The following is a 16719-nucleotide window of genomic DNA, read 5'->3' as shown; positions in this document are numbered from 1 at the left end:
TAACAAAGTAATAAGTAACAAATGATCAATAAATTAGCCAAATAAAGTATGGTGGTTTGGAATCAATTTTTACCTCTCCTTGTACTTCATTAATTTGTTGTTTTTGCACGACCATCTCAATTAATGTATAAAAATCACACATGTATATAAACAATAAGCCATTTGCAATAAAATCTAGAATACTGATTTAATCCAATGCTTTTGCATTCTCCCAACTAAAGAGATTGTTACTAAATCACGTGATTCGGGCAAAGCCTTATGCTAGCAACCCCCAGCCCCGGCATGGTCTGGTGTCTTTGTGCCATTCTCACCCATTGTGAAAAATGTATTGATGCTGAACGTCTCTAACGTAACTATGCAAGAGCTTGCCCCGAATCATGTAATTAGCAACAGTGTCTTTGGTCCGGAAAATTACAATGTGCCAAGCATTCTGAGCAAGTCAGTGTACCAGATGTTTTTCAAAGTGAAAGCCCAAAGGGTATAGGCCACTCGCAAATGGCTTATTGAGAAAATGGCACTACAGGGCGAGTAAAAAAAAAAAACACCCTAATGTTGGGACCATTGTTTTAGTGAAGTTCTGCATGTAGTACGTGTACTTTCAAAATCTAGGATATGAAAGCACCGTTCATAAGCTTTCTTTTAGTACAAAAATCATTCAAATCGCTCATGTACTTTTCAAGTTACGGAATTTTAAACCCCACCACCGTTTTAAGGTTCTGTCCACGAATCATAAAAAGTTCAGTGTTCTTTCAGCAAAACGAGAACAAATCAAATAGGGATGTGAATTGTTCTGTATGTGAATTGTTCTTATTTTGCTGAAAGAACGCACATCTTTTTGTGATCCATGGACAGAACATTAAAACGGTGGTTGTGTTCAAAATTCTGTAACTTCAAAAGTACCTGACTGATTTGAGTGATTCTTGTACTAAAAGAAAGCTGATGAATTGGGCTTTTATATCCTAGATTTTGAAAGTGCTACATGCAGAACTTCACTTTAACAATAGTCCTGACATTTGGATTTGTTTTTTTTTACTCACCCTGTAGATGTAGCTGAAAGTCTTGACTGTCGGGAAAAAAACAAACAAATGACACAATAATAAATGAAATCCTTGGAATTCGAATTTACCAATAAGCATGAGCGTTGCGCTATCACTATACACGGCAGAATTTGGCAAGAGGGTGTTGGTCGCTAGGCAACGGTACAGTCCTCCGTGCCGATGCTCCAGGTTGGCGATTGTCAAAGTGCTCCTGGTGGCGGAGTCTACCGTCGTCACGGCAACGGTGGTCCCATCAGCGACGTCCCCACCGTTGAAGAGCCACGCGATGGCGGCCTGGGGGTTGCTGGCGATGGTGCAGTGCAGGGTGGCCGATCCGCCTAGATTACGGCTCTGCGATTGTGGGCTGGTACTGAAACTGCTACCGATGGCTGCAAATTGTACAAACACAGGTACACGTTATGTATAACATGTATAATGAAATAAAGATTTTTATAAGTAATGAAAGGTTTGCAGAAACACCATGTGTGAATAATTTCTCAACTAAGAGAATGGTTCTGAAAAACAGAGGTATAAACTCGACATTCCGGACCGTCTTTCAGCAAATGTTGATTTTTATAAGGGCCCGTCTCAATTCATATCTGGGATGCATTCTGGACAAGTTGCCGCTAGAATCATTCAATTTGTCCGGACACTCGTGCATACAGTGTTTCACACAATGGGAATCAAAATAATTCATCAGTATATGTTAGAAAAAAAACTGTCCATTAGGCCCCCCCAAAAAAAGTATCCGGTTTCTGGTATGGAGCTTGCCCAGAAAGTTGTGCGGCGACGTGTCTTTTTTTTCCCCTGTTTTTTTTCTTCAAATGTCGGCTGATGACTGCAAATGGTGCCCGACTAAACTTAGTGCAAATATATGGGAGTCCAGGGAAGCCACATCAAGCTTATTCTCGATCATGTCGATCGTAACCCCATCTAAAAATACGTTCAAATTGTGCAGCAGCAGGACTCCAGTCAAACCAGTGAGTTTGGCGGTTTTGAGACATCATCTTTCATTTAAAAAAAAAAAACTTTCCCATTTTGCCGACGCGCATGGCTACGGCGACGCGCACAGACCAAAAACTGGAGACTTTTTTGGGCCTTAAGCCCTCCAATTGTCTGAAGTGTGGCTCACCAGCTGTCCATTAAAGTTATGCCAAAGCAGTCATGGATGACTGAGCATTGATGGAATGGTCAAGACATCCGGACCAGTAAACATGAGGTCATGGGTTCGAGTCCCACCCAAGTAAGCTTGTGAATATTATTGCATTATACACTGCTTGTTAAGTCACACTGGTACACCTATGAGGGGCAAAACTCAATATCCAATTTACGTAGAGCCCAATACAAATATCCATTTTTTAAATTTCTTTTTTAGGAATTACCGTAAAAACACACTTTTTGGGGCCTTAAAGGGAATGTACAACATTTGCTTTTGCTGTAATTTTCAGAAATAAATGCATTGGGAGGATTACATGTAGTACATATACATGTAGAATGTTATAGCAAATATTATTAAACTGACTTGTTTAAAAAAAAAAATGATTATATTCCTGTAGTCCGGTTCCCTGACCCCACTTAAGATGAAACACAGCAATTTATAGACTTTTGGGAATTTAAGGTCAGAGAATCATTCTGGCAGGCTTGTACCCCTTCACAGGTGTGTGATCAATTGCAAAGAAAATGCGAAACACCTTAATATGATTAATTCGAAGCAGTTGTTGAAAAAAAGCCAGTTTTCTCCAACGCTGGTCGGCCAACCAGCGTTGGAAAAATACAAATTTTCTTCAAAATGTCAGCACACCAGGAGCCACGATTTTACAGGATGCTTCAGACTGTCACTCCCTAACAAGGTCTTTCGTGATCATTTCGTTTTTTGATGTTTGCAAATGTTGTATCTTCCCTTTAAATCTTACTTGCTAATGTTAGAAGGGCCTCTCGACTGGTGATGATTTCTCCTCTGGAGGTCCTCGCCTGACATGTATAAGAGCCGACATCTGATTGGCTGACACTAATGATATGAAGCGTCCCATTGGACAGCACCTCGTAGTTGGGCTGGCCATTGACAGGCTGGTTGCCGTGGGACCAGGTATAGGTGATTGGGTCATTGCTGTGGGCGGAGCAATGCCACCAGGTGGGCTGTGTTGCCACGGCAACATGGTTGCCGGGCTCTTGGGTGAACTGTAGACTGGACACTTCTACAGTGTCGAGAAATGAAAAGATTGCAGTTGACTCTATGGTTCTTGATCATTCCCAGTGACTAATGTTTTTGGTAGAATGTAGCATATATCCCGATGCCACATTTTCACTTGATATTTGGGTTCTGTCAACCCCAAACGTTTTTGCAGAGCTTAAAATTTAGGTACACACACCGGTACATGTAAGACCTCAAACCTGATGTGAGAATGAACTTTTTTTCTTGCAAATTTGCAAACCTAAATACATGTGTACATACATATTGTCCAATATATAATGTAAAACTTTCACTTTGTAATTTTGCTTAGACCTGTTTGTGTTTTATTTTCTTCTTTTTTTTTTGGATATAAATAAGGGGCCTACATGTAGGCCTAACCAGTTTCTGATCCTCGCTCGATTCCTTTTCTGGCCCGCTGTCTTTTTTTTACAATATCTATTTCCAAAACATATGATTTGTTTTATTTGTTTCCAGCAAAAGTTTAGGTACATGAACATGTACACGTGTGTGAATCTGGTGGAAATGTGGAAAGGGGCACATCTCCTTTGGACGCAAACATATCAGTAAAATAAAGAAAATGGAAGAATCTATCTGCCATCTTGGAAAATCGGTCATTTTAGGAAAAACAATGCCTCCAGGCTCCATCCTCTTTTTCAAAGAGCCCAGACTAGAAACTCTATTTTTTTTACTTGGCCTAATTCGTTAATGCTGATCTTACCTGTCACAACTGAGTTGATAATTAGAGCACCAATGAAGTAGAAATGTTGCCACCATTTGAATCTTTCCATGGCTGTATCTGCCTACAGGTGTGACAAACAAAAATATACATCAGGGGTGTGAGTGACCACTGATAAAAATAGCTGAAAACAGCTGAAAAAGGTGTAAAAAGGCTGAACTTTGGAAATCTCCTGGGCATGTTTCAAAAGTCCCCAAATCATGTCGGACGGAATTTGATAGAACAAAATGTAACAATTTTTGTTTTAGAATACATTAAAATGTTATTCTGATTTCAAACAACACCAAAGATTTTAAGTAATGACACCTAACATTATTTCTAAATTCCACACTTTTGTTTGTCTGTTATTACGAAAAATGTGTACATGTCGGACGGAATCGATAGAAATGAGCCTCCTCAGAATTACAGAAACAAAATCAGATTTTATCAAAACTTGAGGGATAATTTTTTTCTATGTTTTATGTCAAGAAGAGTAACAATCACTACTTATGCTGACATATATATTTTCTCTACAACACTATGTCATATTCAGTTAAGCTCAGCTGAAGCCACACCATGTCGGACGGAACAAATCATGTCGGACGGAATCACTATGTTGACCCAAAAACAAAGTTTGAAGAAACTTAATTTTAATGATAGTGGTCTTTAGGTAGTTGACTGTGCTTACCACCTGGGCACTTATAATGAACAAATAATCAAGCTTCTTACAATTGTGTGAGAAAGATTATTAAAAATCCGTCCGACATGCTTCATTCCGTCCGACATGATTTTCAGTACATCAGTTTACATCCTCTGTACAAACATGAATAATTGCAATCTTCAGACAGGTTTTTTAGCTAACAAATATTATCCACTTCAGGTCCATGTACAATGTCTAAATTTTCTGACAAAATGCATTCAGAATATTACTACTGGTGGTTTAAAATATATTTAATTTATACAGGAACAATTGCCAATATTCGCGCAATTTTTCGCATTGGGCACTCACAAAAGGCATGCTAAAAAAGGACCCTCGTTTATACGAAAAGGACACTCTTTGAAAAATATTGTGGGTGGGGGGCAGATGTGGATTCGGGGGGGGGGGGGGGTGGTTTGGGGGTAAAAACAAAACCCAGCGCTGTAAAAAAAAAATGTTTTCCCCTAGAAATTAATTTTAAAAATGTAAACCCCCCCCCCCCCCACTCCGACACCCAAATTTTTTTTTACTGGCAATAATGTTCGCCTTTGCACAAAATACTGACAGAGCCAGCTTGGTTAGGGGGCATACCGGTACATGTACCGGTATGTACATGTACACCATTTCGTGATATACAATATTATAATATAATATTGTTAATAATTGTCGGATTGAACAGCGCCCCCATTGAAAGTATGGTACAAGCCCCCCCCCCCCCCCCCCCAAGTGTCCAGAGAACAAAAACCCTGTCTATATTTCAAATCTTTTTGCCGATGAAACCCCCCCCCCCCCCCCTCCCCCAGGGCGAAAATTCCTGGATCCGCCCTGGGGGGGGGGGGGGGGGGGTTAACCGCTAGTGGAAAAAGGCAAATAATAGCAATCATTATAAAATATTGGGGGGGGGGGGGCGGCTACACAGCTTCACTTTGGCACACTTTCTTTTTGTGTGTTCTATCCTTAAATTTCACAAGTTCATTTCTCCTTGTGTGTATTTCTCATGTGTAATTGCTCCCTGATCTTGCTATTCCGCTCTCTTTCTTTGGCATGGCACTCTTCTGGATGCATTGATGCTCTGTATATGTATAGCATTTTACAGCTAGCAGCATTGTTTCACTGCTCTGACACATTATAACGATAATTTCCAAATTATTAAGTTCATGTAACACAATAGACATGTTTGGTTTATTTAGATAAAAACATATATGCCAGTATAGGTGAGTTTTACACACACATACCGGTACATGTACTTGCCAAATTACCTGGATACAGTTTAAATTCCCTCACCTACGGTACATTGTAATAATGTCTACCGAACCTCACTATCTAAACACAAATATGTAAAAGCCATCATCAGTCCAAAAAGAATAAAATGTACATGATTATGATTAATGTACATTGCACAGTTTAATTCCCATGAATATAGAAGGTTGCCTTAATTATTGGAAACACCCAGGTGTGTGACTGGTCAGTAGGCTGCCAAACAAGTCAGCCTGTTCAACTTTGGCTAAATTTGGATTTTCGCATGTCGGACGGAATCTTACTGTCCTGTGTAGGCTTTGCTTTGATGGTACTGAAATGAGCAAAGAACAATATCAACTTGGTAAAAGTTCTTTATCCCCTACTTTATGTTTATTAATTAACAATTATTAATATCAGTTCCCCGAGGCACAACTATCTAGGAATGTAAAGTCCATTTCCGTCCGACATATACCATTCCGTCCGACATGCATGTCGGACGGAAAGCACTTTTATTCACTTTATCTCGAAGGGTGACAAGGTGAAACATAAAACTTTTTGTTGGTGTTAATACTGAGTCTATTCATTGATACTTGACAATATTTGCCTTTTTATTAAAACAAGTAAATTTAAAAAAAACAACATTTTAACAACCTTAAGCATGTCGGACGGAAATCTTGACAACAAAAATTATCATTTGAAATGAAATACCAAGATTTACGGCAGCAGCAATAATGATGAAATGGATAATGACTGAAGACAATCTAAGTTATTGTTTTTGTGGAAAAGATAGAATTCAAGGCATTTGTACTTATTATGAGAAGGGTTTTCTTTAAATGCAAAAAATTCCGTCCGACATGAATTGATTTCACTGGCCACACTATTAAAGCAACTTTTCACTGAGATAAGTATGCAAATTTAATTTTTTTTATTCAAAATAGTAAAATTAGGTTAATCTGCTTTAAAAATAAGGATTTGTAAATCTTGTTTAAGGCTTTTTAATTTTTTACCTCTATGATGACCACTTTTGAAACATGCCCTCCTATACTTTTGTACACAGCAAGTGAGGGAAAAAGCTGAAAAAAGGGTGAAATCCAACACACACAAAAGCTGATATCAGCTTTAAAGGGAATATACATCATTTGCTTTTGCTGTAATTTTCAGAAATGGATGGAATTGGGGGGTTGGAAATATATAGCAAATATAGTTACACTGACTTTTTTTGAGGTTTTGGGTTCGAAAATGCTATAAAAACCAAGAAAAACGATCATTTTCCTGTAGTCTGGTTCCCTGACTCCATATAAGAAGAAACAGAGCAGTTTACATACATTGGGGAATTGTAAGGTCAGGGAACCAGTCTAGCTGGCTCGTACCCGTTCATAGGTTTGTAATCGATTGCAAACAAGTGCAATGGTCAATTGGGGCCAGTATTTGAAAAAAAGCCAGTTGTTTCCAACGCTGATCGGCCGATCAGCGTTGGAAATAGATACAAAAATACCACTTTTCTTGAAAATTACAGTATACCAGGTGCCATAATTTTACAGGATGCTTTAGACTGTCATTTACCAACATCCTATTAAGGTATTTCGCCAAAACTTGGTAGTTTTATTTTTCGATGTTTGCAAATGTTGTATATTCCCTTTAAAGCCGAGATTTCACACCCCTAATACATACATTGTACATGTACATGTACATTGTAATTTCACCTTCTTCATCTGTTTGACAGGTTTGAAGAAAAAAAAATTAAAAAAAATGTGCATATAAGTTACACTTGATAGGGAATGAGCATTGCAAAAGAAATTAATATAACTGTATGACTTATGTTTCATCATGATCATTATCCTCATTGAAAACATAAATCGCTTTGATTGTCATGATGGCATACCCGGATAAAGGTCTCTTGAATGTAGGATTCAATTTAAAACAATAAAAGAAGAGGCCAGTTATGAGGCCACGCATTCGTCCTAACACGAAATGGCAGTTTATGGCGTAGGCCTTCACATGTACATGTACTCATGTAAACCTGTGTATGTAAAAATGCAGGACCGTACAATGTACATGGGGTTCACACTTAATTTTAAAACACTATAATTTGAAATGTTTATTATGCAGTCTCACATTTTTTTCGTTCTAAAGGAATAAACAACACTATCTTTAAAAGTTTTGCTGTAATTTTCAGAAATGGATGCATTTGGGAGTTAGTATTTTAAAGCAACTATTGTTACACTGTCCTGTTCAAAGTTTTGTGTTCGTAGATGCTGGAAAAAAAACAAAAAGAAAATCATGTTCTTGTAGTCTGGTTCCCTTACATACCACACTTCAGCAATTCAGCTCTGTTTCGTTGGTCGTGTACCTGTATGACTAGTATGAGGCTGTAAGAATCTCACACTTTACTTAATATATGGGCAATTCTTTGGTAACGGAATTACGGAATTTTGTCACTTTGTCAAGGATTATTCTTTCCCAAGAAAATATGTTCTATGCTAGGCAACTAATCTTAACATGGAAAGGGAGCCAAGACCCAATAGAATTGATTGACCGCAAAAAAAAAAAAAATCCCACAAGATTACCCTTTAAGGGGCGGAGCTTAATATCGGTAACGGAATTACGGACGGAGGACAAGCATATTTGAGTTCTTGCATAAATTAATAAAACTCTCTGAAGTTTTGAAATTTTAAAATTGGACACTACCTGTTATTTGTAGAGTTCAGGGGTGTTGTTAACTACAGTGCAGAACCAAGTTGAAAAAATAATCACTCTTTTCATAATTTGCATTTTAATCACGGTAACGGAATTACGCCTGGGCGGTAACGGAATTACGCCATAGGTTTACATGTAATAGGTAAATGCAATACATTAACATTGAATTCAACATAAACTCATCACAATACAAATTTTTGAAGTTTATAAAATGCCACAAGGGGATAGCTAAATGAAAATTAGCAGATCAAAATGTAAATGTAGCCCTAAACATGTCTGGGCTTCATTTTTTAGGTCAAAGGTCAAGGTCAAATGAAAGCAATATGTATATGTATATTTTTTTTTACCGAAAATCTAATTTTACTTTGAACAATTGTATTATCGTATTTCACTAGTTTATCGTGGAAAATACAATAAAACTGCACTGGTTGGCATCTCTGAGCAAGGGAAGATGTTAAGTTATGCCAAGTAGAAGTACAAGTACAGTCTGGTACTCAACTTTCATATATACTTGTTGTGGAATATATTTTCTGTGGGTACCAGACAACGGCTTTGGCAACACATAGTTAAAGGGAATGTACATCATTGGCTTTTGCTGTAATTTTAAGAAATGAACTATTTGAGGCGTTAGTATAATAGATCAAATATTGTTACACTGACATGTTTGAAGTTTTGCGTTCAAAAATGCTGGAAAAACCAAGAAAAACAAAACTGTTCAAGTAGTCTGGTTCCCTGACTCCACTAAAGGTAAAATGGATCAATTTATAGATGCCAAAAAAATTGGAGGATAAGGGAACCAGACTAGCTGGCCTGCACCCGTTCATGAACATGTAACAAATAGCAAACAAAATTTGGACTGGAAAGAGTGTAAAGTTGAAGCAGTAGTTGAAAAATAGTTAGGTTTTTCCAACGATGGTTGGCCGACCACCGTTGGAAATGTATACAAAAATATCATTTTCTTGAAAATGACTTCACACCAGGTGCCATAATTTTACAGGATGCTTTAGACTGTCATTTACCAACATCCTAGTAAGGTATTTTGTAAAAACTTGGTAGTTTTATTTTCTGATGTTTGAAAATGTTGTATATTCCCTTTAAGCATCCAAACAACTATTAACATTTTTTAAATAGTAAAAAAGAAAACGTAAAAGTAAAAAATATCAATGGAACACCTGATTATTTTTAATTATATAATAGCAAATTATAGAGGGAAATGATTTAACAAGTGATTTAGTATTTAAAGTTATTGTCCAAGGTTACAAGCAAATCTCCTTTTTAATAATATGTCATGTACATAATCTGGAGGAAATGTGCATACTTTGTGCATGCGTAATTCCGTTACCGTAATTCCGTTACCGTTTCGTAATTCCGTTACCACTTGGAAAAATGCCAAGAAATTACTATTTTAAAGTTTTTATTTTTCATTTATGTTTATAGTAGGGTCTTTTCTCAACATACATGATTTGAAGAAAAAAAACAAGAAAATTTGTGAAATAAGTAACTTTTGCCATTTTTTCGGTAACGGAATTACGTGCTAATTTTGACATTTTTAAATGAAGGCCTACACTATATATATATATATATTTATATTTTTAGAATTTTTTTTAATGACCCTGAGTAATGTTAGTAACTTGTAACATCATAAAATAAATCAAATCTTTTCCCTATAATTCAGAAAGTAATACATACACTAAATTTTATTTTTTTACCAAATCTGAACGTTTTTAATCATAAATTGCAAAAATCACTGTTTTTACCAGAAATATGTATTTTTTTTCAATTTCGTTTTTTGAACTGAATCCCCCATTTAATTGAGGTCTGGAAAAAGTACAAAAAAGGTTTAATATGTAAATATTTATTTTTGACATTTTTTGCTCTCCCATGGAGAATTGCCCATATGTTAATTCCCTTTTTCAAAACAATCGGAAAGAATTTAGTATCCAGACATGCCAGACGCCACATCAGCGGTTGTGTACAAAGTATAATTCATTTTCAAAGTACGTGTAGGCCTATGTCATGTGTATGTGAAAGAACATTGCAACCTGACGCTACTAAGTTCTTTATAAATCATCTCAGTGAAGGATATTCATTGAAAAATGATGATAAGACATGAATCTTGGACCGAGAAACATTCCCAGTTTTGTTTGGAAATGCTTTTTTCTTGATACAATTTTCTTGACTAGGCCTAGTCTGATGTCTACAGTCGAGTCACACAACCGCTGCAGTGTCTGGATACTAGTGATTACTACATGTACAATCTCTCTCCAAAGTCCACCCAGCCAGATCCATGACCATGTCTTTTCAACATTTTCTTTTGCCATGTTTGCAACTTATGGAAAATCTTTGCAATGACTCAGAGTCATTCATCATGTTCATCAATCAATTCAATGACAATGTTCATGAAAAAAAAACATCCTTTCCCAAAAATCCCCAAGAAACTGTGAATTGGGAAGAAAGTGTGATAGATGGACATGATGATGGATGCATGATCGAACGATGAAGGCAGGATATCGACTGAATAGCGCTAGTGCAAGGCAACCGACCGTCGACGGACCGATCGATTGCGCAGATCCACCGACACTGTGTTCCACGCGGGTTTGCCTCCACGCGACATCATGCATCGCGTATCGCTCGCGCCGAAAGTCACGGTCCTGGCCTCGCTTTCCTACCTCCATGGTAAAATGGTTAAATGTGTTGGACAAAATGGCCCGGGATTTTACATTCTTTACACAAATTGTACACCATCTAATATTGTCAAAAATTAGTACATAATCTGACATTATTATTTTCAAATTACCGATTCAAAGGAACGCCGTTGTTTCTAGGCAAAGAACGCCGAACACGTCGCCATTTTGAACTAAATTATTTGGTCTTATTCCTAGTCTCAATCTACCCAATTCTTTACAAGCATTAGAAATAAGTACCTGACTACAACGCATCTAGTCTGGCTACCTATTTGAAACCTTTAAAATACACACGCGTTTATAGGTGACCATACCAACTGGCAAGTCGCGAGGAATTTCTCATTCGCTAGTTTTTTAATAATTATTAATTCGATAGATAGCCGTAGAGTGTTGTGCACCACAATCTGTCGTATTTTTGTCCAATTTTTGAGGATTGTCAACATTTAAACTACGATTTCACCATGGGGGAAGGTTCATCTCGCGACGACAGGACTATTTATGTAAAAAATCTAGACAACAAAGTCACTGAAGAGGTTCTTTTTGAGTTGTTTTTGCAGGTAAACAATACTATAGAACTAGAACTTAATAAGAAGGCTTAAGAAGCCTCCTAGAAAGTGGAAGTAGAAGTAGTAAACTGTCATTTCATCTCGTCAATATTTTCAAATGTTTACTCAGGGTGTTGACACTGACAGTGTATGAAAAACATTGGCAGTAGTGTGTTATTTAATGACGCAAATGGGGATATCCGAAGTGGCTATCGTTACGGCAGTCGTTGTTTAGCGCCCTCTACGATACTTTTTTGATACGCACGCAGGTATATAGTTATTTGTTTCCACACGTTTTAGCGAGCAGTGCGACAGCTCAATCGACAGAGGGTAGGATTTTGCACCGCGAGGTTGCGGGTTCGAATCTCAGTTTTTCCACTCAACTTTTTTTCCTTTTCTAACCTGAGGCTTTGGAGGATTTTTTTTTAAAGGGAAATAAAGTCCGAATTTCATAACGTTCAAATTCACTTTTTTCCTTCTAATTTTTTATTTTCTTGTCATGTTTTTATAAAAGTTGCAGTCTACCGTAACGATAGAAAATGGGAAATGCGTTACGGCTGCCGTAACAATAGCCACTGCGTATTAGTAGTTTCCTTGCAACAAATACGTTACCGAAATTGAAATTCCCAGTTTCGGCGCATCAAATTTACAAATCCATTGATTCCTAGTTACGCTGCAACAACTACATGTACACCTACATCAGTACATGTACACTCAGCACAGTATCATTGTTAATTGTATATTTTCAAGTGATTTTTGACGACCAAGCCCCAAGCCAGCGCCAGTTTTAAACGTATCGTAAAGAATGTTAGGTCTTTCTTTCATCATTGTGTTCATTTTCCCATTTCATGGATTTCACTCTAACATTTTGTAATTAGTAAAGTGTATAACAATAACATGTGTAATTTGTTGAAATTGTTCACTGACTGATTAATTAATTGTTTATTAACCCTAACCGCCCTGAATCCTCCAAAATCCTTTTTGCAAATTGGAGGAATTTGCAGGATTGAGGTTACATGGCAAAAGTGCGTTGCTGATTTCGGAGTACGCACTGTGTCAAGGTCTTGGGTCGGACCTTGTGTTGTTTATGCTCAGTCGTGCATAAATTTAGTCCTTGATTATACTTGACATCCTCTGCACTGCTCCAGGATGTCACTGCCTCTGCCTCAGCCTATTGACAGACATAGCCGGAGGATTTTGCAGGATTCAGGCAGTGGTCATCCCTCCATGGACCATATTCAAGAAATAACGGAGGAATTTGCAGGATTGAGGCTATATGCTATTTTTCCATGAGGCCAATTGGAGGATTTTGCAGGATTGAGGCTACATCCTAGCAAAAAGGCCTAGGGAGTTAGGGTTATTGACTAACTGTGTTGCAAAACTAAACCCGACATTTTTACATACAAAAATTGTGTACTTTGAAATCTTTTTAACAACATAAAAACCAGTTCCTTTTTATTTTTTACGATGTTAATAATACTAGTAATCTGGCTCATTTTTAAATTTTATCAACATCTGATCAATACATGTTGATCATGCCATACATGTACATGTACTTCAAGTTCTTAAATTTTTGATCACAGATCTTTGTACCCTGTAATCTTGATTTTGTATTCTTACAGGCTGGACCCTTAGTTGGTGTGAAGCGCCCGACAGACTCTGATGGCAATGCTCGACCCTTTGCCTTTGTTGAATTTGAGCACGATGTGTCGCCCCCCTATGCCCGCAGTCTCATGGACGGCATCAGGCTGTTTGGCCGCAGCATCAACGTGCAGTTCCGCAGTGGTAGCAGGCACTCTCAGGGCTCACAGGGAAATAACAGCCCCTCAGCAACTCCCCCTTACAATACCAGCGGCGGGCAGAGCCCGGCCCCCAATGGCTTCCAAAGCTTCCCGACCCCACCAATGGTCCAGCGGTCTATGTCAGCTCCACAGGGGCTGCTGGGTGTGGCGCCGGGTCTTCCTGGCTTTGGAATGCCATCCCCGCTCATGGGCAATCTCCCGCCCCAGGGTTTCTTTCCCGGAGCTGGACCTGGCATGGTGTCGCTGATGCAGCAGCCGCAGTTCAATGTACATTTGAATGGACAGCCCATGCAGCATCTCCAAGATCGTCGTGATGAAACACCGAATCAACATCGTCATTACCATCAGGGAAGATCCTCCCAGGAGCACCAGCGTTCGCACCAGCGTTCACACCAAGGCACCGAGGAGGAACAGAAATCGCGGTCCCATCACCGGGATGGTCATCGCCATGGACAGAGTGGCAGTGGCCACCATGACGACCGTTACCATGGCGACAGAGGACAGCACAGTGAAGAGAGGAGACACGGAAGCTCGCAACGTCATCATTCTCACCAGCAGCATCGTCAGGAGCGAAGGGATCATCCATACAGAAGATAGGGGTATTGCCAAGCCTTGCCAAAGAAGAGTAATAGTTTCTTCTCGCCATTCTCACTTGACTTGGAAAATGTGGCCAACTTCTACAAAATATTGGCCAACTTCCACAAAATATTGGCCAACTTCCACAAAATATTGGCCAACTTCCACAAAATATTGGCCAACTTCCACAAAATGAGAGAAATATGGTTTTTGGCTGTTTGTGGTTTGTTCAAGTACAATCCTTAAAAAAAAAAAGGCTCCTAAACTAAAGGCTGTTTTGATGGTTTTATGCCCCAACCAGGCCATCAGTCTTAACTTACATGTAGGTTGGGCTCGTCCCAGCTAAAGTGGCCCAACTGGAATACAGGAGTTGAGACAGTCCCAGTATGCCATGTATGCTTTTGTACATGTACTGTAGGTTGGGACCTTGGCCTACATGTAGTTAGGGCATTGCAATAATTATCCTACTGCTCCATAATCCACGTTATTTGAGACGAAGTCACGTTTTTGCTGTAAAAATTTGCAACATTATGAACATATGAGAATTCCAGAAAATGCTGAAAGGGCATGATGTCCAAACTTTATTGCTGGAATATCCCATTGGAGTATCTTGGTTATTCCATTGTTTGGGGTTTTTCAGATGAGGAGGGCTCCTACAAGTAGAAAATGTTTGAATTTTTTATTTGTTTTAATTTGTTATAATCATGTTGTACTTTAGACATGTAGAATATGCTTTGGATGTTGCCTTCTACTCTGTCTTTAGGTATTTAAAGGTCTAGTACATGTACATGACAGAGGAGTTGGCTTTGCTGTTCAAGTGCCAAGTGCAGATGAGAACTTCTCAAACTCTTCCACCGAATCTTAAAATTAGTCACTTACAAAGTTTGCGCCGGAGGCTGTGTATACAATGTACACGCTAAAGTTTTGCGGTATTCCCAACGGATGACAGATAAACACACCCGGGAGCGAGGCCAAACATATCTGCAGCGACCCGCTCACAGTGAGCGAGGCCGGACATACATGTATGAGTGTGCTGCCCAAGGGTGATGGCTTCAACCCGCCTGGCTTGATGTCGAGTGAAAAGTAATCCCATACCTTGTTCTGTTTTTGTCAAAATAATCCCGGCGTGAACTGGTTAAAAAGTTGACTGTACTGTTCTGTCCGACATAAAACTGGCACTCGGCTATTGCGTTGCATGTCTATCCCTCTACCAAGGTTCATGAAAAGAGTGATACTTTGAACATGGAGAAAGGAATCGAGTCCATGTTTAATTTGGTTGGGAATGTACATGTAGTAATGTGGACCAAGTTAACAACTTTTAATTTACTTGATTTTGTGCATAATTTTGTGTTTACATACTCAACATGGGCTTTGTCTCTTTTGGAGGTTCTCATTTTCTCAGTTTTCCTGATACTGGTATCATATCTGTTCATACCGTTTTGTTAATATTTTTTTTAATGGATACATGATGAAATAAAGTCATTAATCAATATTCAAAAACAGATTTATTTGATACATGTACATAGTATGCTTGTTTGGAGTACAAAGAAAAAAAATTTCAGAAGGGTTGTGAAGGAATTCGGAAAATTCAGGAAAATTGGGGGCAGTCGAAGAAAGTAACGCAAGTCTGAACAAGGCTGCTTTTGTCAGCTATTGTTACCCTCTTAATACCTACACTGTACGAACTTGTCACACATAATTTGTACCCAAGTGTATCCAGCAATTTATTCCAGGTTCTTGTCGGGGATGGGGGAGAGGATTATATTTTTATTGGGACGTGAATTGCATTGTGCCACCCAGTAATTTATCACAGTGAAAATTGAGCTTCATGACATTATTAAACCTACATATACATGTAAATCTATGAGTTCTACTTCCCAAAATAGCTTTAAGCTACATTGTACATTGTACATGTACAAAAATGTATCGCTCTTCCGCCACGCTTTGCTTATAAATGTAGCAGTACATACAACATGGAATGAGCAAAAAAAACATGCATACATTTTTGTACCTATGCATTATGATGTACGTACACCCACCCACCCACCCACCCCCACCCCCCTCCCTCTTGTGTGAACATTTGATCGAATGTTTGCAAAGTTGGATTTTGGGGTCCAAAATTTACTTTTTTCATGATGCTGGCTATTCAAATCCCCCTCCCAAACAAAACAAAACGAATCAATGTTGACAAGAAATCAATGCCCCTGGCTTGGGCCGTGTCTGGATACCTTGTTTACAACTGAAACATACTTTGTCTAAGTGGATTCGGACAGAACAGGTGATCAAGAAGAAAAACAAACCTCATTTTGGGGGAAAATTAAATAATGAACAGCAAACAAATAGTCCTGATTGGTAAAAATACGAAAAATGTACTTTCTTTTATTGTACTGGTTTGCACATTAAGCTTGATGAAATGTTGCCATATATAATACAAGTGAAGTGGTACATGTCTAAAAATGTAGTTTAAAAAATAAGCGGCAGCTTTCAAATGTCACTATTACAAAACTGTTTGTGCCAAGGTGAAGAGATTTTGTTT

The 16719-nt window shown here is 38.4% G+C and overlaps 2 protein-coding genes across 2 annotated transcripts in view; one reads left to right on the top strand and one right to left on the bottom strand.

Moving 5' to 3' along the window:
* Positions 1-8270, bottom strand: part of LOC119736064 (hemicentin-1-like) — a 46001-nt gene extending 37731 nt beyond the window's left edge. The window contains 4 exon segments of the mRNA XM_038210074.1: positions 1127-1426; positions 2951-3232; positions 3947-4024; positions 8190-8270. Coding sequence (XP_038066002.1) covers positions 1127-1426; positions 2951-3232; positions 3947-4016 — 652 coding nt within the window. The 5' untranslated portion in view covers positions 4017-4024; positions 8190-8270.
* Positions 8271-11597: 3327 nt separating this feature from the next.
* LOC119736066 (RNA-binding protein 7-like) lies at positions 11598-15687 on the top strand. Its single transcript, XM_038210076.1, has 2 exons — positions 11598-11817; positions 13428-15687. Exons 1-2 carry the CDS (start codon positions 11722-11724, stop codon positions 14202-14204), a joined length of 873 nt encoding a protein of 290 aa, XP_038066004.1. The 5' UTR covers positions 11598-11721; the 3' UTR covers positions 14205-15687.
* Positions 15688-16719: the final 1032 nt, after the last annotated feature.

Source organism: Patiria miniata, unplaced genomic scaffold (assembly GCF_015706575.1).
Source record: "Patiria miniata isolate m_02_andy unplaced genomic scaffold, ASM1570657v1 HiC_scaffold_29, whole genome shotgun sequence".
Taxonomy (NCBI): Eukaryota; Metazoa; Echinodermata; class Asteroidea; order Valvatida; family Asterinidae; genus Patiria; species Patiria miniata.
The sequence above is the reverse complement of the archived record's forward strand: the minus strand, read 5'-3'. Positions and strand labels throughout refer to the sequence as shown.

Excerpts from the sequence above, each read along its gene's own strand:
- LOC119736066 (XM_038210076.1), top strand. The coding sequence starts at position 11,722 with ATGGGGGAAGGTTCATCTCGCGACGACAGGACTATTTATGTAAAAAAT. Across the intron at positions 11,818-13,427 it reads TTTTTGAGTTGTTTTTGCAG|GCTGGACCCTTAGTTGGTGT; the intron begins GTAAACAATACT and ends GTATTCTTACAG.